Source organism: Bos taurus, chromosome 7, assembly GCF_002263795.3.
Source record: "Bos taurus isolate L1 Dominette 01449 registration number 42190680 breed Hereford chromosome 7, ARS-UCD2.0, whole genome shotgun sequence".
In the NCBI taxonomy this organism is placed as follows: Eukaryota; Metazoa; Chordata; class Mammalia; order Artiodactyla; family Bovidae; genus Bos; species Bos taurus.
In genome coordinates, this window is record NC_037334.1 from 24,655,722 (window position 1) to 24,679,742 (window position 24,021).

The 24,021-nt window shown below is 40.5% G+C and overlaps 1 protein-coding gene across 1 annotated transcript in view; it reads right to left on the reverse strand.

Moving 5' to 3' along the window:
- ADAMTS19 (ADAM metallopeptidase with thrombospondin type 1 motif 19) overlaps window positions 1-22,943 on the reverse strand; it is a 267,906-nt gene extending 244,963 nt beyond the window's left edge. Inside the window, exons 1-2 of the mRNA NM_001206114.1 lie at window positions 22,871-22,943; window positions 21,582-22,225 (exon numbers count right to left, since the gene is read on the reverse strand). Of these exons, the coding sequence (NP_001193043.1) occupies window positions 21,582-22,225; window positions 22,871-22,943 (717 nt within the window). The remainder of the gene's footprint in view (window positions 1-21,581; window positions 22,226-22,870) is intronic.
- Between the last annotated feature and the right edge of the window lie 1,078 nt (window positions 22,944-24,021).

Below are 24,021 nucleotides of genomic sequence, written 5' to 3' on the forward strand. Positions count from 1 at the left end.
TAGAGGAGAACATAGGCAAAACACTCTCTGACATACATCACAGCAGGATCCTCTATGACCCACCTCCCAGAATATTGGAAATAAAATCAAAAATAAACAAATGGGACCTAATTAACCTTAAAAGCTTCTGCACATCAAAGGAAACTATTAGCAAGGTGAAAAGACAGCCTTCAGAATGGGAGAAAATAATAGCAAATGAAGCAACTGACAAACAACTAATCTCAAAAATATACAAGCAACTCCTACAGCTCAACTCCAGAAAAATAAACGACCCAATCAAAAAATGGGCCAAAGAACTAAATAGACATTTCTCCAAAGAAGACATACAGATGGCTAACAAACACATGAAAAGATGCTCAACATCACTCATTATCAGAGAAATGCAAATCAAAACCACTATGAGGTACCATTTCACACCAGTCAGAATGGCTGCGATCCAAAAATCTACAAATAATAAATGCTGGAGAGGGTGTGGAGAAAAGGGAACCCTCTTACACTGTTGGTGGGAATGCAAACTAGTACAGCCACTATGGAGAACAGTGTGGAGATTCCTTAAAAAACTGGAAATAGAACTGCTTTATGATCCAGCAATCCCACTGCTGGGCATACACACTGAGGAAACCAGAAGGGAAAGAGACACGTGTACCCCAATGTTCATCGCAGCACTGTTTATAATAGCCAGGACATGGAAGCAACCTAGATGTCCATCAGCAGATGAATGGATAAGAAAGCTGTGGTACATATACACAATGGAGTATTACTCAGCCATTAAAAAGAATACATTTGAATCAGTTCTAATGAGGTGGATGAAACTGGAGCCTATTATACAGAGTGAAGTAAGCCAGAAGGAAAAACATAAATACAGTATACTAACGCATATATATGGAATTTAGAAAGATGGTAACAATAACCCGGTGTACGAGACAGCAAAAGAGACACTGATGTATAGAACAGTCTTATGGACTCTGTGGGAGAGGGAGAGGGTGGCAAGATTTGGGAGAATGACATTGAAACATGTATAATATCATGTATGAAACGAGTTGCCAGTCCAGGTTCGATGCACGATACTGGATGCTTGGGGCTAGTGCACTGGGACGACCCAGGGGGATGGTATGGGGAGGGAGGAGGGTTCAGGATGGGGAACACATGTATACCTGTGGTGGATTCATTTTGATATTTGGCAAAACTAATACAATTATGTAAAGTTTAAAAATAAAATAAAATAAAAACAAAACAAATGGGACCTAATTAAACTTAAAAGCTTCTGCACAACAAAGGAAACTCTAAGCAAGGTGAAAAGACAGCCTTCAGAATGGGAGAAAATAATAGCAAATGAAGCAACTGACAAACACCTAATCTCAAAAATATACAAGCAACTCCTACAGCTCAATTCCAGAAAAATAAATGACCCAACCAAAAAATGGGCCAAAGAACTAAATAGACATTTCTCCAAAGAAGACATACAGATGGCTAACAAACACATGAAAAGATGCTCAACATCACTCATTATCAGAGAAATGCAAATCAAAACCACTATGAGGTACCATTTCACGCCAGTCAGGATGGCTGCGATCCAAAAGTCTACAAGCAATAAATGCTGGAGAGGGTGTGGAGAAAAGGGAACCCTCTTACACTGTTGGTGGGAATGCAAACTAGTACAGCCACTATGGAGAACAGTGTGGAGATTCCTTAAAAAACTGGAAATAGAACTGCCTTATGATCCAGCAATCCCACTGCTGGGCATACACACAGAGGAAACCAGAAGGGAAAGAGACACGTGTACCCCAATGTTCATCGCAGCACTGTTTATAATAGCCAGGACATGGAAGCAACCTAGATGTCCATCAGCAGATGAATGGATAAGAAAGCTGTGGTACATATACACAATGGAGTATTAGCCATTAAAAAGAATACATTTGAATCAGTTATAATGAGATGGATGAAACTGGAATCTATTATACAGTGTGAAATAAGCCAGAAAGAAAAACACCAATACAGTATACTAACGCATATATATGGAATTTAGAAAGATGGTAACAATAACCCTGTGTACGAGACAGCAAAAGAGACACAGATGTATAGATCAGTCTTATGGACTCTGTGGGAGAGGGAGAGGGTGGGAAGATTTGGGAGAATAGCATTAAAACATGTATAATATCATGTATGAAACGAGTCGCCAGTCCAGGTTCGATGCAAGGTACTGGATGCTTGGGGCTGGTGCACTGGGACGACCCAGAGGGATGGTATGGGGAGGGAGGAGGGAGGAGGGTTCAGGATGGGGAACACATGTATACCTGTGGCAGATTCATTTCGATATTTGGCAAAACCAATACAATATTGTAAAGTTTAAAAATAAAATAAAATTAAAAAGAATACTAATATTAGACAGGACCTAGATGCAGAAGGAAGACAGACTACACTAAAAATCAGTCATTTCTACTATGTCAAATTCAATTCCCCTATCTCTTCCATGTCGATTTCTACCCCATGCTGTTGCTGCTGCTGCTAAGTCGCTTCAGTCATGTCCGACTCTGTGTGACCCCAGAGACGGCAGCCCACCAGGCTCCCCCGTCCCTGGGATTCTCCAGGCAAGAACACTAGAGTGGGTTGCCATTGCCTTCTCCAATGCATGAAAGTGAAAAGTCAAAGTGAAGTCGCTCAGTCGTGTCCGACTCTTAGCGACCCCATGGACTGTTGTATCAAAGAATTAAAATGATGTGAATGTTACACATCACTGATAAATAAAATTAAAGCTAAAAAATATTTTCATCACACACACACACACACACACATGTACACGACTCTGAATTTCATTTCCAGGCCTTACCAGCTGGCTAGCATTTAATCTCCACAAGCTTCAATATCCTTACCTATAAAATTGAATGAAAGTATGTATTTTAAAGGGTTTCTAAGAAACTCAACCATACCTTATGGCAGTATAAGTATGCCATCCACTAGTGCTTAAACAATAGTAGCTATTTTAGGCCTGAAACCTTTTATTTTGGGCCTGAAATCTTTCAATTGATGCAAACAGAAATAGCAGTATCTCCATTTACTGATCTTTATTAATTTCACAGGGTAAAAGGTGAAGATATCACTTGCTTCCTGACCTTGTAGGTATAGTTAGTGGGAGACTCTAGTACCTTTTCTCTTTCTTGCAGGTATATATCTAATCATTCACTCTCTACCATAGCCCTGGCATAGAAAGCTCTCCCAATTTTTCACATATAAAGTTTAAGGATACTTTCAAATTGAATAAAATGAGTAGATTCAAAATTATTTAAAGGTAAAAAGTATCAGGCATTTTCCAAGACAGATTTGCTCTAAGAAAGTGATACTAAGTTAGGGTTTGTTTTTTATTTGTTTATTTATTTTTGGCTGTGCTGGGTCTGCACTGCTGCTCAGGCTTTTCTCTAGTTGCAGTGAGCAGGGGCTACTCTTCAGTGCACGGGTTTCTCATTGCAGTGGCTTTTCGTGTTGCAGAGCATGGGCTTTAGGGCACATGGCTTCAGTAGCTGCAACAGTGGACTCAGCAGTTGTCGCTTCTGGACTCTAGAGCACAGGCTAAATAGCTGTGGCACACAGGCTTAATTTCTCTGTAGCATGTGGGATATTCCCAGACCAGGAATTGAATTATGCATTGGCAGGCTGATTCTTTAACCCTGAGTCACCAGGGAAGCCCAGATTATTATTTTATTTACAAAAAATCACGATCTGTTTTCATTACCTAGGTACATCCTAAAGGGCCTTTAAAATATAATTCAGTTAATAAAAACTAGATTTATATGTATCTATTTGAGCAAGTCACTTATTTTCTAAGACTGTGCAGAAATACTACAAACCAAAAGATTTTGTACATGTAATTTATAAGCTGTAATGTACTTTTAACCCAATGTTATTATCAGTTATAACCATTTATACTTTTCTCTTTTATTTATATTGTATTATTTTTTACCTCTCCAAGACTAATTTATTGAAATCTACTTCAGAATTAAAGGAATCGGAGGAGATACAAATTTTAACACAGGACTGAATGTGTATCTTCTAGAGGAATAGGTAATGGAAAGAAATGGGAGAAGGATGAAGTAGACAGTCGATTATGCAGTTCCAATATAGAGTCTGATGTATTCTCTCTCTTACAAGCCTATGGTGAGTTACTAATAGGTTCAGAACACGTAAGATCATGTGACCAAGCACCCCCAAATTGGACACTGTGCACTTGTGGAGACTCCACAGCCAAAGGCAAGAACAGCCAAATTATTAGAACACTTACTAAAATACTACAACTGAACTAACTATAGGCAAAGGTTCGGAGACATTTTAAACCATATTAATGTGCAGTGTTAGGCTGTCCCCAAGGATGCTTTAGTATCTTGAACTAAAAGCATTTCAAATAAAATAAGGGGCTTTCATAGTCTCAAGCTTAAAACACATTCTTAATATGAATCAGTGAATGTACTTCTTCTTTCCACCCAGTGACCCCATCTCATGACTCTACCCCTTCAAAGGAAGATCCTGTCAATTCACATAGATATGTAAGCTCTTGAGACCTGACAAGAGTAGGTGCCATAGAAACTAAAAATGCAAAATAAACAATTATGGGAATTGAGTTAGTAATCAAATACTGTATTTCTTTAATTCACCATTTCCCCAGCTAAGATTTGGACACAACTTCCAAGTGATATCTTTATGTATGTCTTGTTCATTTTCCTCTGAACACTCCAAAACATCTCTCCTGATAGAATTTTTGGGCCATCACTGTATTCCCTAAAGTTTAGAGTTGATATAAGATTTACAGGAATTCGGTTCAATGCTGACAAAGCAGAAGAAATTTAAGCACATTTGAAAAAACAAACTATAAAGGTTTCCTGTCTACATCTCTCTGTATTATTATTCAAAACCAAAGATTTCAATGAACCATTTGGATATCATTCCCTTTTACTTTCTGAGCTGTTTTTCTAGGAGAGCAGCACCATTAGGCCTTCATAAGTGTTCACTTCCTAAAATGACACCAGTTCCACATTAGCTTTCATATCAAATTTCATCAGTCCTAAGATGCTATCAGTGTTATGACACAACCCTAATGTTAAGAGTTGCTAAAATGTGGAAAGGAATCTACTGGAATTAACAAAATACTTTAGTAGCCTTCTGTGTAATATTATTAAATTAATATCTAATCGATAACTATTTAAGGGACTTTATTTCCCTAACATTTCCCCAATTGTGATTGCTACAGCTGGCAGGCATCTCCCCAAAGTCACAATAACAGAGAAAGCCTACTGCTTTGGTTTTTAATAAAAGGTACAATTTTAGAAAAATGTAGGATACACAAAACTGTATATAAAATAAATGATTTTTGTTATTCATCTATTTTTTACATAGTAGGACCTACTGTATAGCACATGGAATTATATTCTATATCCTGTAATAACCTATAATGGAAAAGAGTCTGCAAAAAAATCACTGAATCACTTTGTGGTACACTTGAAACTAACACATTGTAAATCAACTATTCTTCAAAAAATATAAAAATAAAAATACAGCTATTAAGCAAAAAAAGTGCAATTTTAGAATTTTGGGCTGTTTAAACACACACAATAATTTGTATACACATTTACATTTAGAGAATAACTCCAAAAATCTGTGACTAAAATCTATTTCCTGAAAAGGTTGATTTGGATTTGTTTGTATTTATTTGTTAACTTGATTTGAACCATGAACCTACAACTTTGGTCTTTTTCAAAGTAATGGAATATATGAAACAATACTTGAGTCTTACATCCTCATACCATACACAAAAATAAACTCAAAATGACTTAAAAATTTAAATATGAAACATAAAACTCCTAGAAGAGGACACAGGCAAAATATTCTCCAACATAAATCGTACCAATATTTTTTTAGATTAGTCTTCCAAGGCAATAGAAATAAAAGCAAAAATAAGCAAACGGGACCTAATCAAACTTAAAAGCTTTTGCACAGCAAAGGGAACTATCTTTTCATTTCGTGAAATGAAAATGAAAAGACAACTTACAGACTAGGAGAAAATATTTACAAATTATATAACTGACAAGAGTTTAATTTCCAAAATATACAAACTCAATAATAACTCAATAACAAGAAAACAAACAATCCAATTAAAAAAAGACACAAGACCTAAATAGACATTCTTTGAAGAAGACATACAGATGACCAAAAAGCACATGAAAAGATGCTCAACATTGCTAATTATGAGAAATGCAAATCAAACCTTCAGTGAGGTATCACCTCACACCAGTCAGAAAGGTCATCATTAAAAATTATACAAATAATAAATGCTAAAGAGGGTGTGGAAAGAAGGGAACCCTCCTACACTATTGACAGGAATGTTAATTGGTGCAACCACTATGGAAAATAGTATGAACATACCTCAAAAACTAAAAATAGAGTTACCATATGATCCACAACCCCAATCCTGAACATACCTCTGGACAAAAATATAATTTGAAAAGATACATGCACTGAAATCTTCACAGCAGCAATACTTAGAAGAGCCAAGACATGGAACCAGCATAAATGCCCATCAACGGAGGAATGGAGAAAAAAGGTGCAGTACATACTTACAATGGAATACTATTCAGTCATTAAAAAACAGTGAAATAATACCATTTGCATCAACATGAATGGACCTAGAGATAATCACACTAAGTGAAGTCAGAGAAAGACAAATATCATATGATATCACGTATATGTAGAAACTAAAATATGACAGAAAATGACTTATTTAGTTACAAAACAGAAACAGGCTCACAGACATAGAGAACAGACTTATGATTGCCAAGGGAAAAACTGCGAAGTGGGAGAGTAAACTGGGAGTTTGTGATTAACATATGTAAACTATTATACACAGAATGGATAAACAAGGGCCCACCGTATAGCCCAGGGAACTAACTATATGGAAAAGAAAATAAATAAACAAAAGAAAAAGAAGAAAGAGAAGTCACTTAGTCGTGTCTGACTCTTTACAACCCCATGGACTGTAGCCTGCCAGGCTCCTCCGTCCATGGGATTCTCCAGGCAAGAATACTGGAGTGAGTTGCCATTTCCTTCTCCAGGGGATCTTCCTGACTCTGACATCGAACCTGTGTCTCCCGCACTGCAGGCAGACTCTTTACTGTCTGAGCCACCAGGGAAGCCCATGGAAAAGAAATATAAGTAAATAAAGAAGCACTTAAATAGAATACTTAAAAAAATCAGAGTTTGATGTGTTTTCATGTCCTAATCCTACAGACACTAAGTCTTTATAATTTCCTATTTTGTATGCTTTATTTATATCACTCCAAATGAGTGACTTTGAGTATCTGTTCTCATAAATTATTTATGAATTTTAAAGCATGTCCACTATAATACAGGCTATCAGTAGCTAATGTTACTCCTTAGTAATCAATGGAATATTGAAAAATATCCCCTAATGAATGCTGAGATAGTAATTTTCAGGTAGCAGAAAAATCATCTGTATTGTTTATAAGATGGAAACTCTTCCCAAATTTATCTTTAAACACAAGCCCTATCAAAGTCCCAGCAGATGCTTCACAGATTCTGACAATCTGGTCCCCAAATTTATACAGAAATGCAAAAGATCCAGAATAGACAAAAAAAGCTTTTACAAAGGAAACCAAGTTGAATTTCCCCAAATAAAAATATAAAGCCTCTTAAATCAAGGGAATATGGTATTAACATAAGGATAAACATATAGATTTTAAAAAACAGTGTTAATTGTACAAAAGTAAACTCATTTATGATCGACTTTTGACAAAAGTTCTCTGGTATTTTATGAGGAAAGGATGGTCTTTTCACAAAGGGTGCTGAGAGAAAACTGAATATGCATATACAAAGAGATTAATTCAAACTCTTATCTCACATCATATACAAAAATTAACTCAAAATGCATCACAGACCTACATTTAATAACCAAAATTATGGAAGAAAATATAAGAGAAAGCCTATGTGACTTGGAGTTAGACATACAGTTCTTGGTTACAACACTAAGAGTACATTCCATAAAAGGAAAAAAAAAAGATATTGGACTTTTTAAAAATCTATAAAAATTATCTTTGAAAGACACCATTAGGAAAATGAACAGAAACCTCTATAGACATGAAGAACAATCTAGGTCTGACAAAAGATTTTACAACTAGAGTATACAAAGAACTCTGAAAACTAAACAGAAAGACGAAAATTTTTAAAAAACCAATTTAAAACTGGCAAAAGACGTCACCAAAGACAATATATGAATAGCTATGAAAAGGTACATTAAAATATCCTCTACATGGTTATTAGGAAATGCAAATTTAAATCACAATACCATTGCACAGCCACAAAAATAGTTTTAATCAAAAAGAGATAATAAAAAGTTTTGATGAGGATGTAGAAAAACTGGACTCCTAATAATTGCTGGTGAGAATGTAAACAGGTGCAGTATTTTGTAAAAGAATTTGGCAGTTTCTTAAAATATTAAACATAACTTTACCATATGACCCAGCAATTCCACTCCTAGGTACCTATCCAACAGGAATGAAAATATGTATCTACACAACGACTTATACATATTTGTGTATCATTCATAACAGCAAAAAAGTAGAAATAATCAAATGCACATCAAGTGATGAACGGATAAAGAATGACTTACGATTCAGCAAAAAAAAAAGAATGAACTAATGATCCATGCTACCACAAGGATGAACCTCAAACATATTATGCTAGGTTTAAGAAGCCAGACACAAAAGACCAAATTTTATATGATTTAACTTACATGAAACATAAAAGTAAATCTATAAAAGAAAAAGCAGATGAATAGCCGCCTGGGACTAGGGGTTGGAGCAGAATGACTGCAAATGGATATGAGGGACACCTCTGGGGTGAAAGAAATGTTCTAAAACTAAATTGTGGAGATGGTTGTGAAGTTCTGTAAACAGACAAAAAAGTCACTGAGTTGCACATTGGGATGAATTTATGGTATGTAAATTGTACCAGAAAAAAAGATATTGCGTGGGAAGCATTCACATATCCTTTAGAATTGTCACATGTTAAATAATGATTTGTCCTAGAAAAATCAGCTTGACATATTCATGAATCTATCTTACTAATGAGAAATAAGTTTTACTTAGAAAAATTTCTGTGTAGGAACTTTCATCATAAAATACTAATACTCTCAAAAACATTACTAATTATAACCATCTATTTTGAAGTGACAAAATCCTAACTGGAAATCTACACAGACATGCAATTATCCATGTTAGTAAATAACATTGGGCATTAAATAATTAAATTTTAAAAGACAGATACTTCCACAATGAATTACTCAGACTTTCCATTTTGTTGTAATAAATTACTGAAGTTCTATTTATCCATAAGCACACATCCAGACAACAACAGGAAGACCTTATGCTATTTATACATAAGTTCCTGTCCATAATTGAACTGCCTATCTTTGAACTGGGCATGCTAAAATATTTGCTGGTAACATAATACATTTATAATGGAAATGTACCTATCACATTTTAGTTGCTCTTACATGCATTCAATTACAAATTATAATAGTGATAGCGATAGTGAAGTTGCTCAGTCGTGTCCGACTCTGTAACCCCATGGACTGTAGACTGCTAGGCTCCTTTGACCATAGGATTTTCCAGGCAAGGATATTGGAGTGGGTTGCCATTTCCTTCTCCAGGGGGTCTTCCCGACCCAGGGATCGAACCCAGGTCTCCTGCATTGCAGGCAGTCTTTTTACCATCTGAGCCACCAGGGAAGCCCATACGCCCGTTTTAATAGCTTATGGCAGATATCTGGAGCCAACTGAATGAACAGAGATAGACAATTTGCACTAATCACATTAGCTGATATAATTATCTGCCTGGCCACTCGGCATGGTAATGGTTTTTGACTGTTAACCCCTGAGTTTTACAGAACTCTTAACCTCCAAATTCTTGCATTGTGAATAAGTAGATAAGATATGTTAGGTTACTTTTGCCATTTGAGATAGTTTACCACTGAATCCTCATACATCTTCAAAGTGTCTTAATCTAACTACACTGCTTTGCCATTCCAGTGCAGATAATCTCTCAAAAAGAGTTTCCAATTTTCTCATGAACTTTTTAATATTCCTCTACAATACGCTTCAGTCTTCATTTAGCCACATCTAAACTTGGTGGTATCTTAGGTCCTTTTCACTCTGAAGATATGTTTCTTCCTTTATTTCTAATAAATTTCATTTTATTACAGAAGCCAGAATAAATCTCATGCTTTTCTTGGAAGAAAAGCTATGACAAACCTAGACAATGTTTTAAAAAGCAGAGACATTACTTTGCTGACAAAGGTCCCTATAGTCAAAGCTATGGTTTTTCCAGTAGTCACGTATGGATGGGAGAGTTGGACCATAAAGAAGACTGAGCACCAAAGAAGTGATGTTAGTGTGTTATAACAACACAATTTTATCTGCTTAGAGTTCTTTAGGATAGAAGTCCTACCCAGGTCTTGCTGGGCCAAAGTAAAGGTGTCAGCAGGGCTATGTTCCTTTCTTTTTTTGTTGTTTTTTGTTTTGCATTTTTTTAAAATTTTATTTTATTTTTAAACTTTACAAAATTGTATTAGTTTTGCCAAATATCGAAATGAGTCCGCCACAGGTATACCTGTGTTCCCCATCCTGAACCCTCCTCCCTCCTCCCTCCCCATACCATCTCTCTGGGTCGTCCCAGTGCACCAGCCCCAAGCATCCAGTATCATGCATCGAACCTGGACTGGCAACTCGTTTCATACATGATATTATACACGTTTCAATGCCATTCTCCCAAATCTTCCCACCCTCTCCCTCTCCAACAGAGTCCATAAGACTGTTCTATACATCAGTGTCTCTTTTGCTGTCTCGTTCTAGAGAAGGAATCGTTCCTTTCTAGAGAAAGCTATGGTTTTTCCAATAGTCATATGTGGATGTGAGAGCTAGAACATAAGGAAGGCTGAGCACTGAAGAAGTGACGCTTTTGAACTATGGTGTTGGAGAAGACTCTTGAGAGTCCTTGGACTGCAAGGAGATCAAACCAGTCAATCCTAAAGGAAATCAATTCTGAATATTCATTAGAAGGACTGATGCTGAAGCTCCAATACTTTGGCTATCTGATGAGAAGAACTGACTCATTAGAAGAGACCCTGATGCTGGGAAAGACTGAAGGCAGGAGGAGAAGGGGATGACAGAGGATGAGATGGTTGGATGGCACCACTAATTCAATGGACATGAGTTTGAGCAAGCTCCAGGAGATAGTGAAGGACCCGGAAGCCTGGCATGCTGCAGTCCATGGAGTCACAAAGAGTCAGACACGACTGAGCAACTGAACAACGTATTATCCATAAAACTGTTGAAATAATTCAGTTCTATTTACTTCTAAATTCTAAAATAGGAAGTAAGTTTCAACTTCTGAATACTTTTTCATCTAAAGAGTAGGAAAACGTTCATACTAGCATTTAGGTCCCATTATATCATCTCCCAACTAGTTCACACTTGCAGACTATTGAATAACTGAGTCATAAACTCCTATCTAGCTCAATGGCATCTGAGTGGGTTCCTGGGAAGATGTTAAAGCAAGGACAGGAGGTATCCAAGTTTACTATAACTGGAGTAAAAGAGTATTAAAATTCATTCAAGACACAGAGGATATGAAGTTTGATGCATGCAAATCCAGTCCTTAAAGCTCCTGAGCTCTGGAGTTTTTAGAGCCACTAGCGTGGCTGCCCTCAAATTTGAGCTTGTATAATAATTACCTTGGATTTTTATAAAATACATTTCTTAGTTTTGAGGCTCAATCTGGGATTCTGATTTTTAAGTGGATAATTTCCAGCCCCTAGTACCTCTCCCCAAAGCCATGATCTCGATCCAGGTGTTTGCACACCAGACTTTAAAAAACAAGGCATCAAGAAGTATGAACCAAAAGCTGATGGTGTGGGCTCACTGCAGAAAGTGGTCATATATTTTAGGTGAAGCCAGGCAGAGGGAAGAGGAAAAATCTGGAGTGAAAGATCTTCAAATGCTTCTGAAGGAGAAAAAAATATTTAGGTCTTACTTTTTAAATTAGAAAGCTGTAAGAAAGCAGAAGCTGCTTAAATAAAGCTAAAACTGGCCTGTGCTCCTCCTCAGCTCCATTCCCTGATCATCTGAGTTAAAGCCGAAACAGTTAATAATTTATTGCAGATATATAGACGTTAATTACGAAATGAAATCAGCTGGAAAAGGCAAGCACTGAACTATCTAATTCCCAAGGGCCTTTCTAACACCACCATGCAATAATGCTGTACGAATATCTGGGTAGCATTGAAATGGCTGAGCTCCCATTTTCTCACTTCTCTCAGTCGAAGGCTTGGCATTAGAATAAAGATGAGATGGAGACAAGATGATGTGTTCACTACGGCTGCACCCTAAATGCACTCTGCATCAAATTATGGTCCTCACTTGGCTAAGGAAATCTTAAAATTTCCTTGCAGGAAACATCCTCCCCCCCAAAATAATAATCCAAGAGGGACTACTGGTTCTCCCATTGCTTTAAAACCCGTCAAGATTACTTCACTAACTCAATACGCTTCCCATCTATCAGGAACCTGGAACTCCTCTGATAGTTTTTATTTTGCGAACACAAAGCCATAAAACCATCTGGGTAAAAATGTAACTGTAATTAAGCGGAAACATTCAATTGTGCATGAGCTCAATAAAAATGTGCTCTGTTTTAGTACTGCATAAAAAGTGTTTTAAGACGGCTACTCAGAATTTCCTGAATTTAAAAAGGCATACTACTTTTATGATTCAGCCAATAAATTTCAAGTAAGTGTATATTCATATTAAATATTATCAAATAAACAAATACTATTAAACAGACAAAATTTCTTCTCACAAAACTGGTCCATGTCTGAAGTCTCTTAGGGCCCTAAGACATAGATTAACATATGATTAAAGGGGTTATTAACTTTTAATGTATAATATTGCTTTTTCCATCAGCACAATGAGTCTTCTTACTAGAATTCACTATATCACTTTCTTAAAAAAGACCAGAGTATCTGCATTTGGCCACTCTAAGTATAGAAACTTCTTCCAGTGTCACTGTCAGCAGAAACATGATCACCCATGGCGTTCTGACTTTTAAACTGGAAAATCATAGGATGTCTTAAGGAGATGTGCATTTACAGTTGATAAAACACTGAACACTTACTAAGTCAAAGAACTGTGCAAAAGACAGGCAGGACAAGTTGAGGCAAAGTGACAGTTCCTTAAAAACTATAAAGACCTTGAAACAAGGAACGATGCTGCAATGAATAGGCTTATATATAAATCTTTTGCTTATATGTGAATATTCCTCTAACACTGATTCCTACAATTGCTGAAAAATAAACATGTCCAAAATTTAAATATATACAAGAAGATCTACCCAATTTACTTCCCTACAATGTATAAGTTTGTGTTCCCCAAGCATGCCCACTGGATATTATTTATCTTCATATTCTGTGCCAATCTATGAATCAAAAATGGTTATTGAAGAAATTTTCTCTCCCTGCTTCCCTATACATTTGAAAAAACAGTGAATTTCCATTCAATATTTATATTTCCTTTTTGGCATATTCACTTGTCTATGGATGGTAAGATTACAGATGACTTGTAAATTTATGTATTTTTTAAACTGTCTCTACTCAGCTTGTAGTATTTTGTCATTAGCCTTTCTTTTTAAAATACTAATAGAAAAAGAGCCTGGCATTAGAAATGAAAAAGACCAAAAACCTAACAAAAAATGAGTTGAATATGAACACAAAATTTACAGGATAGGAAACGAGAAAAAAATGTGGAGATGGTCAGTCACACCATAATACAAAAACATGCAAATTAAAACTAATTTGAGAAACTTCATTTCTTTGCCTATTAGATTTTACAAGGATCAAAATGTTTAATAATACCCATGCTGGTGACAGCATATGTGAAAGATGGACTCTGGTTCTGTGCTGACCTCAGAAAGTAAAGCAGCACCCACCTCCATGGGGTGCAATCTGGCAATTTTGCCCCAAAATACCAAAACACAGGCCCTTTAACGAGGTTATACATGATGTAGGCAAAATGGCATAGCACTATTTATTTAGCACTGATCATAGCAGGAACATACTGGAATCAATCAAATATATATCCACACTGAACTGATTAAGGTGATTATGGCATTTTCTGTAGTCAGATAGAACAACCAAAAAAGAAAGAAGATTCTCTTTACGCACTCATATGTGATAATCTTGCCTGTCAGTGCGTGTGTGGATAAATGTGGCTTTACAAAGCTCTTTATACATACATTTTATTCATTTACGAATCAATTACCTCTGAATCACACAATAGAAAGTATTATAATAACCCTGGTCACCTCTGGAGTGACTGAGTGAGTGAAAGTCGCTCAGTCGTGTCTGACTCTTTGCGACCCCATGGACTATACAGTCCATGGAATTCTCCAGGCCAGAATACTGGAGTGGGTCGCATTTCCCTTCTCCAGGGGATCTTCCCAACCCAGGGATGGAACCCAGGTCTCCCACATTGCAGGTGGATTCTTTACTAGCTGAGTCACAAGGGAAGCCCAACAATACTAGAGAATAGACTGATCCTTTCTCCAGGGGATCTTCCCGACCCAGGAATTGAACAGGGCTCTCCTGCACTGCAGGCGGATTCTTTACCAACTGAGCTATCAGAGAAGCCCGGTCACCTCTGGAATGGGATACTAATAACCGGGGAAAGGGTTTTAGAGGAAGATTGTTTTGTTGCATAACTTTTTGGAGGTGCTGTGTGGTAAAGTCTCGGTCCTTACAATTTTGAAAATGAGTTTATTCTCCCTTTAAAAACCTAAGTGGCAGTTTGGCTGAATCCAGGATTCAAAATCACATTTCCTCAGAAATCTGAAGCTATCAACTCATGACCTTCTCACATTCAGCATTACTAATTCAATCTCTCCTATCAACTTCATACATTTTAATGTAGATAACCTTTCCTTTACTAAACACATAGAATTTGTCTCTTTCTCTTTGACTTTCTAATATTCTGCCACAATAAGTCTAGGTTTGGGCCTCTATTTATGCTACTCTGAGTCCAATGGTTGATGCTTCCATCTGAAGCTGTGCAACCTCCTTTATCTCTGGGGCAAATTTGATTGACATCATAGAAAGCTCTTACCCTCTACCTAACCAACACAGGTTCCATCAGCTAATTCATCTCAAATCACTGAATGAATTAACATATGCAATATGCTCAACGCTCACAGCAATTAATTCCTCCCTGGTCTTGCTGCACACAATTACTCCCACCAGTCAGCACTGTGTTCACCACGAATCAACTATAGTTGTTTGAACACATATTCACAACATTTAGTAATCACATAATTTAATCAAACCCTAAATACTAACGTCTGGGAAACAGAAGTGCAAAACATGTCTTTGATTTCATGAAAGTTCTGGAAAAACCAGAGAAAGATTAAGTGGCTTAAAAAAAAAAGTGCTATAATTTTGTTTGGGATGAAACTGTACAGGATTTGGAAGTTTCAAATGTCCAGGGTTCTACACAGAAATTGCCTTGCATTTGTCTTTTAATTTTTATTCCAAATATAGCAACCTATATTGGAAAATGGTTTTGGCTCATGGTGAGTAAGGCTCACCTGGAGTACCAGTTAGCTGACCTACATTCAAAGGCATAGTATCTGGCCTCACACCCAAAGATTAGCTAATGAATGTATATTCTGGTGATTTATGTTAGAATCAAATGTTTAGGGCTCATTTGTATGCATTTTAAAAACTCTATCCTTTAACTTACTTTCTTAAATTAACTCCCACCAAAGAAATTTGGACCATCTAGATCTGATTCATGGCTTACAACTTTTCTTTTGTGTTTTGCATCCATTTGTCCTTTATATTCTATTCTGGGATAATTTCTAGGTTTGCCTTCTAGGTCACAAACGTACTTACCAGTTCATCTATATAATTTTTATTTCTAATGATCATATAATGTGAGTTCTGTTGTATCTAATCATTTTTTATGGACAGCACTGGTCCTGGATTTTATCCCATGCATGCTAAGTAGCCTCAGTTGTGTCTTTTTTAATTGGAGGCTAATTACTACACAATATCGTAGTGGTTTTTGCCATACATTGACATGAATCAGCCATGGGTGTACATGTGTTCCCCGTCCTGAACCCCCCTCCCACCTCCCTCCGCATGCCATCCCTCTGGGTCATCCCAGTGCACCAGCCCTGAGCACTTTTTGTGACGCTATGGACTATAGCCTACCAGGCTCCTCTGTCCATAAGATATATATCCCTTCTTATATTTCAGTTAAAGTATGCTATGTCATCTATTAAGATTGTTGCTCCGTGGTTTTAATCAACCAGTTTGATGACCCTCTTTTATATGATTTCTTAAGAGTGTGATATTCATAGGTGTCAGCTCCTCTCTCTATGGTTTCCTGTTCACCCATCTGTTGTGACCAGCTTGCCTCTAGTTACTTGGAGAGCTACGTGGGACCATCTACTGGATGCAGAAAGCCAATGGCTCAGGTTCTGAGAGTGGAGACTGTCTGTCCTCTAGTATCATGTACATGTCAGGAAAGCTCTACCTCTGTTCTCTCCGCTCTTGTCCAGGGACACACATTTGGCCTCTGTTGCTTGGCGCAACTAGATGGCAGACAAGCCCAGGAGTGTTGCTATTCCAGGGTCCCCTTCCGTTCACGGCCTTCTCTTTCCCCATGTGTGCAGCAGCACCTCTGCCGTACCTGCCACCGTTCATACATGTTCTCTAATACCTATATGTTTTCCATTAATCTGATCCACAGATTTGCAGTCTTTCAGGAGATATTCAAAATTTCTGATGTACTGATGGCATTCTTTTCAAATACTGCTTTAGATTTATTTAGAATATATTGTCTCTGTCATTCCTAAGATTTGTCTTGAACAAAGTCACTGGATGTGTGAAACTAGTCTGCAATCTTACTTTTTCATTTGGATACTCATTCTACTTCTAGTCCAGTTCTCCTGGATCTGCACTACTCTTTCCCCGTCCTCATACCCTCCTCTCCTATTTCTGTACTGGTACTTGGTGAAGCTCCTTGTCCAAAAAGGATGCTCCCAAATATATGTGTTCTAAACTTGCCATAGCTCAGAATACTTTGATTTACATAAGAGAGTAAATTCAAAAACCTGAAATTTACACAGGACTGCAGATTTTGTATCAAGAGCTTTTCAGAACAACTACTATGTAAAACCCTAAACTTACAAAACTCCAAATTTAAGGTTTAGTACTTACTCTTTATCATTCTGGGAAAATAATCTAAATATTACTGAGAGCCATTTCAATAGTTCATTTAAAGAGAATCATAGGCAAGGAATGCACTGATCTAGTTTATCTTGGCCCAGTGCTGAGGTGTGCTTTTTTTTTTTTTAAGTGTTAATTTTGAACAAACATGATTTTTTCAGTCTTTCACGGAATTTAATTTGTTGCTTTCTTGTACTTTTTTTTAGAGATTACTATTTAAAACAGAATAAACTACCATATGCGTAGTTTTATTTAGTGACTTTTACCAGTTGTCTCTAAAAACTAGATATCTTACAACGTTCTGAAAATGAAGAGATGAACAAGAGAGTATCACATAGCACTTGGGACATTCCTACATTTGTACGTAACTCAACTTACTTTATTTCCCTATTTATATTTGTGACTGGCAAGCCAGATTGGGATCTCCTTGAAACATACTAAGCCTTCCTCATCTTCTTTTTGTATTCTCTTTGTATACCATGCCTTGCTCAAAAGGGTCGTTCAATAAATGTTTAATTATGTATTATTATTAATGTGCTCATTAGATCTAATACATGGCTCAAATAAGATTATTTTTCAATATTAGAGACTAATGTGTGTGTTCAGTCACTCAGTCATGTTAGACTCTTCACAACCCCATGGACTGTAGCCCTCCAGGCTCCTCTGTCCATGGGATTCTCCAGGCAAGAATACTGTAGTGGGTTGCCATCTCCTCCTACAGGGGATCTTCCAAACCCAGGGATCGAACCCAGGTCTCCTGTGTCTCCTGCTTTGTAAGGCAGATTCTTCACCATGGTACCACATGGGAAGCCCCCATTAGAGACTAATAAGGGAAAATAAATCATAAGAACATGTCATACATTAAGTGATAGATATACAATTTGTGCTTTTTATAAATAGGAGAAATGGGATCCGGAAACATTAAGTACTTAGAAGAAGCAATACCAGAACCTATAACCAAAATCTCCATTCAACCACTTCTCCCTTCACAGCACAAGTTAGATTGATATTTGGAGAATGAACTGGCCAGTCATAATACTCACCACTCTGCAAGAGTTGATAACTCTTTCCTTAATGATCTATTTCCTTTCATAGAGACTTTTGCTGCTGCTGCTGCTAAGTCGCTTCAGTCCTGTTTGACTCTGTGCGACCCCAGAGACAACAGCCCACCAGGCTCCCCTGTCCCTGGGATTCTCCAGGCAAGAACACTGGAATGGGTTGCCATTTCCTTCTCCAATAGAGACCTTTAGAACCTTTCAAATATGTAATAATCCAAAAGGTGTTGAAGAATTCAAGCACAAGTGGAAAAAATTCACTATTGAGCGAGGGGAAAGGAAAGTATACTTCCTGATCTACTCTTCTTTATGTAACTGACAACCAGAAAGCTTTTACTGAGAAGAAACTGGTGCAAACTAAAGGAGTTGCATTTATAAAGAATGCTGCTGCTGCTGCTAAGTCGCTTCAGTCGTGTCCAACTCTGTGTGACCCCGGAGACGGCAGCCCACCAGGCTCCCCCGTCCCTGGGATTCTCCAAGCAAGAAGACGGGAGTGGGTTGCCATTGCCTTCTCCAATGCATGAAAGTGAAAAGTCAAAGTGAAGTTGCTCAGTCGTGTCCGACTCTTAGCGACCCCATGGACTGCAGCCCACCAGGCTCCTCTGTCCATGGGATTCTCCAGGCAAGAGTACTAGAGTGGTGTGCACCTTCATATAAAGACATCAGGATGCCTCACATTAGAATTACTGGATCACAGAATTTTGGAAATGGAGAGGAACAACAATGTAGTCCTACAATAATCAACAGTTGAACAGAAAAGGCCCAGGCCCTAGCAGACAAGACGTTTGAGGTCTGCTCTCACCTGACAGTTTAGGATCACTTCCCCTTATTGCACTTTCTGGCCTCCTCAGAGGAAACATGTTTGTTTGTTTGTTTGTTTGTTTCTTCCTACTCCCTTGATAGGCTCTACATTTTCACATCACTCAGTCTCTTCCCTCTATCCTCAGCATTCCCAGCCCTTCCGTGCCTGGAGAAATTCGGCTTCTCCTGCTTCAAAATCCACTGAACCTCTATTTCCCTTGGGAAGCCTTCCCAAACTCCCCAAGCATGACTTAGCCTCAGGCATACATTTGATTTATCATGCTGGTATGTCACTGTTTCATGACTACTTATATCCTATCTACTTGTATATGATGTTCTAATCTGCAAGCCCCTAGGATATATTTAGCATGCAGGAAAATTCTCATTCTATCATCCAATTTCAATTAAATCATCAGATACTCATTTTACTTATGAAAACTGGATCCCAGAGAGGTAAGGAACTTGTCAATCATCAGGGAATAGGCCAATGTCAGAGCTCAGATAACAAATTATGTTTTCTCTTTCCTAATCCACCCTCAAAGGGAAAGGGCTGGCATAGTGGAGTGTAGAGTAACAAACCTACCCTTCTTGGCTATTTGCCTAACTTTTTACTCCAAGTCTGACTGCTACACTGTATTTCTGGTGAACTCAGTTTTCCTCAACAACAAAGACTTCCCAGTTCAGAATACATATATGTGGCTAATAGGAAAAGTGAGTAAAAGTCCAACATGATAAACAGCGAGGTATGTCAAACTCCTATTCAGTCTATGAAAAACCTACTCATAATTGTAACTTTGCTCCTCTAAGGATGGAGAGAAGGCATAGTTCATTTAGAAAATCTGACCAAAAGCCCACACTGAACACAGAGAAATGCTTTATCCCCTACTGCTTCTACTGCATCAGGAACTTTTTATATGTAATTATTTAATCCCTGGCCAAAATCCAGTGGACAATGAAATCCCTACAGAATGTCTCCCCCAGTGAAGTGTTCAAACATTAGTTCCACAAAAAACATTTTTTAAAGTTTTTCATATAATTTTTCCATGTCATTTTTTTCACTTATGGCTAAAAATGTCCATATTTGAATATTCACTATTATGAGCATCTGCTAAAATATAGCCCTATTCAGCATTTTACATCACTTTTGCTATGGGACCTTAGAAGGGCATAGGTAAAAAATTCCAGTTTCATTTTGTTTGGATTTTAAACCATTTTTTCCATCTCATGGCTTTGGGTGGCTTTGACTGTGCTGATGTCTTCTGCTGTCCATTACTACCGGATTTTTCTCCAAATGAGCAGGTTGCTTTTAGGGAAGTCCTTGTGGATCTCATCAATGGCTCAATTGGAATATCAAAATGAAGACACAAATCACATGGGTGTTTATAATATTTTGCGGATTTTGCCTTAAAGAATTATTAAAGTTTTCAGTGATGATGGCCATACAAGGTGTATATACTTAACTCCACTGAAATGGACCTATAGCGATGGTACTTCTACGTTCCAAGTTATGTCTACCACAAAGTAAAGGCCAACCTAACAGGAGGTAACAATTATCCCACACCCTGGGTCAAAACAGAGGGGGTGGAAGTCACTATTGTTCAGAAAGAGCAAATGGCTTTTATTTTCTAGTTCCAGCTGGCCTCTGAGCCAGGCTCTCAGCCTCGCTACTTTCCTCCCTGGAGTGGAGAAAAAGAAAAGAAACTATGGCCAAATAGTATGTAAACCTTAGAAATGTTAAATCTTAGAATCATAACCCTTCAAGTTCTGATTGGATTCTCTGTCATCCATTAGTCAGCTGCTCGTGGCCTTTGACTTAACTCCTTCTCCACTCGTTTCTCACAAGAACAGTGAACAGGTGTCCCGCGTGAGCGTGGATGTGTCTAAATTCCAGACAGATGTCAGAATATAACTCCCTAGGGAACTGTTCTGACAACTCTGAAGTAGGACATGAGAAAGAAAGAAAGAAAGAAAAAAAACTTATGAGATAATAGATGAGAAACTGGAGGCGGAGGCAAGGAGGAGGAGATTGAGCAGTGAACGAACTTGTTATCTTCCAATCTCCTAAAAGACACCACGTGGTGGGCTTATTTTGAAAAGCAGAAACAAAACCAGTGGGAAGGGTTGCAAGGAGACAGTGTAACCTAGTAATTCCAAAAAAATTTATAAGCATCTAGCAGAAGATTATTAATCCATTCAATTAGATTTCGGATTCACTGACTGCCCTGGAGGTGTTCTGTGGGCGCTAAATGGTGGAGACTCGGGTGGTGTAGGCTGGGCGAAGTTCAGGGCGCGCTCTGAACGGGATGAGGTGCAGGCAAATTTGCCTGGTCTACAAGGGGAGAGGGAGGAGTGGCAGGGGAAGAGGAGAGCTGGGGAAGGAAAGGGGCTTACCAGGCCACCTCCGCAGGTGCTGAAAGAGGCCAGCGAGCCGGGTTGCCGCAGCACAGCCCCGGTGTAGAAGCAGGCGGCGTCATGCGGCGCGGGAGGGCGCGGGGCGGCTGCCTCCCGCGTGGGGACCGGACCCGGGCCCGGACTCGGCCTCTGTTCCACAGCGAAGCGCGGCGCCAGGAAGCGGCCGTCTCTCCGGAGCAGCAGGTAGAGGTCCCGGGAGAAGGCCGGGATCCGCAGCAGAACCTCGTCGCCGTCCGGCTCGGCTGGCTGGGCTGGGGGCGGAGACGGGGGCGGCGGCTGCCACGAGGCCGGGGCGCCCGGGGACAGGGCGGCAGCCCCGCTAGATCCCCGCGGCAGCTCATGAGACTCGAGCTCCTCATCCTCTTCGCCCCCGGGCGGCGGGGGTCGGGGCCGCGGCTCAGATCCGCCTTCCACAGGCTCCTGGGGCGGCGCCGGGGCCACGGAGCGCACCTCGCGGGAGCTGCTGGCTGCCGGCGCCCGGACGCCTCCGCCGCCCGTGGCTCCGCGCGCCCAGCCTGGGTCCGCGCTGCCCCCGCTGCCGCCGGCCGAGTCCACCGGCTCCCGGCGCCAGAGTGCAGGAAACACGACTTCCCACTCCTCGCGGTCGGGGGCGAACTGCAGCCCTGCGGGCGGGGCAGACAGAAGTGCGGGGCTTAAAGAGCCGCGGCCTGAGTTGCACAAGCATCCCAGAGTTCACACTCCGCACACACACAGGGCTCACGGCTAACGCGCTGGAGACCACCCGTCTAGCCCCTGAAACTTACAACCCCTGAAGTCTGGCGATCAGATTACAGACCCCAGCATTTTCAAAATAAAAGTACGATTATCGGGGCGGGGGGAGGGGGAAAGCGGGGCTGCAAAGTTTGGTGACAGCACTTAGTTGCAGAAAAGAAAACCGGTGCAAAGGCTCCAGCACAATTAAAATTTTTCCTTCAGTATCTGCCAGAGCAATTTCTTTACTTCCCAGATTTCCTCCAGGTGCTGTAAACGTACCTTTGCACATATTAACTCTCAGGAGAGGAAAACTAAGCATTTCACGTTGTTGAAATGAGGCCACGAGAAGTGCGCTTAGCTCAGGAGCGTGACCCTCTGCCCACACTCTGGGTTTTGTTTTTTTTTTTAATTGCTGCCCGCTGACTGAAGCGACTTTGCAGCAGCAGCAAGCCCTGCTCACCGCGCACAGTTGCGCCAGCCCCAGCGACCCGTGCGTTCCTGGTCTCTGGCTGGGGAAATTGGAAAAGCAAGCCCAAAGTCACGGAAGAACTTACCTGCAACGATCCCATTCGACAGGACCCCCAGCTGGTAGAGGAGGCAGCAGCAGCAGATTTGAGTCAGGCGCATCTCGCGGCTCTTCCCCAGACCGCGCTCCCGGGCCGCGCGCGCGCCTCCTTTTGCGCGATCCACCGCCGGCGCCTCCGCCGCCGCCGCCGCCTCCCGGAGCGCAAGGAGGCCGGGCGGCGAGTTTGCCCAGGCCCTTTGTCTGCCGGGGGGTGGGGTGGGGGGTGCTCTGTGACTCCGAGAGGCTGCCGGAGCACGGCTGGGGGTGGGGTGGGGGAGGAGCGGGGGCAGGCAGCGCCGCGGCCCCGCAGCGCCCCGGCTCCCCGGCGAATTAGGTGAGGAGTCTTATTTTCTGTGTTCTGGATGTCGCAGGAGTTTCCGGAGCCCCTCAGGACAGCCCCGCCACGGTCAGCCGAGAGCCGGCAGGCGCAAGGCGGGCAGCGCTGCCTCAGGACTGGCGGAGGACGGCCCCGCGCGGGCAGGAGCGCCGCAGTGTCCGAGCTGAGGCTCGTCGCCGGCACCCGCGCGGAACTGCCAGGGGCTGGTGCCACGGTCCCGGCAGCCGGGCTTGTGCCAAGCTCCGCACCCTCCTCGGGACCGGCTCCGGGTTCCCACCCGCCGCGGCGCGGCAGGGAATTTGGAAGGGGATGAGGGGAAGACACTACTCGTGAGGTGGGTGTGGAGAGGATTAAAAAAAAAAAAAAAGACTGAGGCAGATCCGACGAGAAAAAGGAACCAAGGGGCGGCCGCCAACCGTGACTTTGCGGGACAAAGGTCCCAGAACACTGCACACGTGCTCACACGCGCGGTTGGGGTGGGGTGGGGACCCAAATTCCCTCACCTGACTCCTGATTGGCCATTCTGGGAGGCGGATTTGCATCCTTAGGCTGCACCTCCTTCTCCCTGCTGAGGTGTGTGCAGGTAGAAGGGCCGTCCCCTCCCCACCTCCCACCCCTTTACAAGGGGTTCCTCTTTCAGTGGAGTTCCCCACCCATCCGCACAGCACACAAAGCCAAATTTAGTGCAGACTGGAGCACAAAGCAGCGGCCCCATTTGCCAACGACCTTTGATTTTTCTTCCCATCTTTGTCTCTAGGAATCTTGTAAGCCTGGAGATAATGTAATTCGTCATGGAGTGTGCT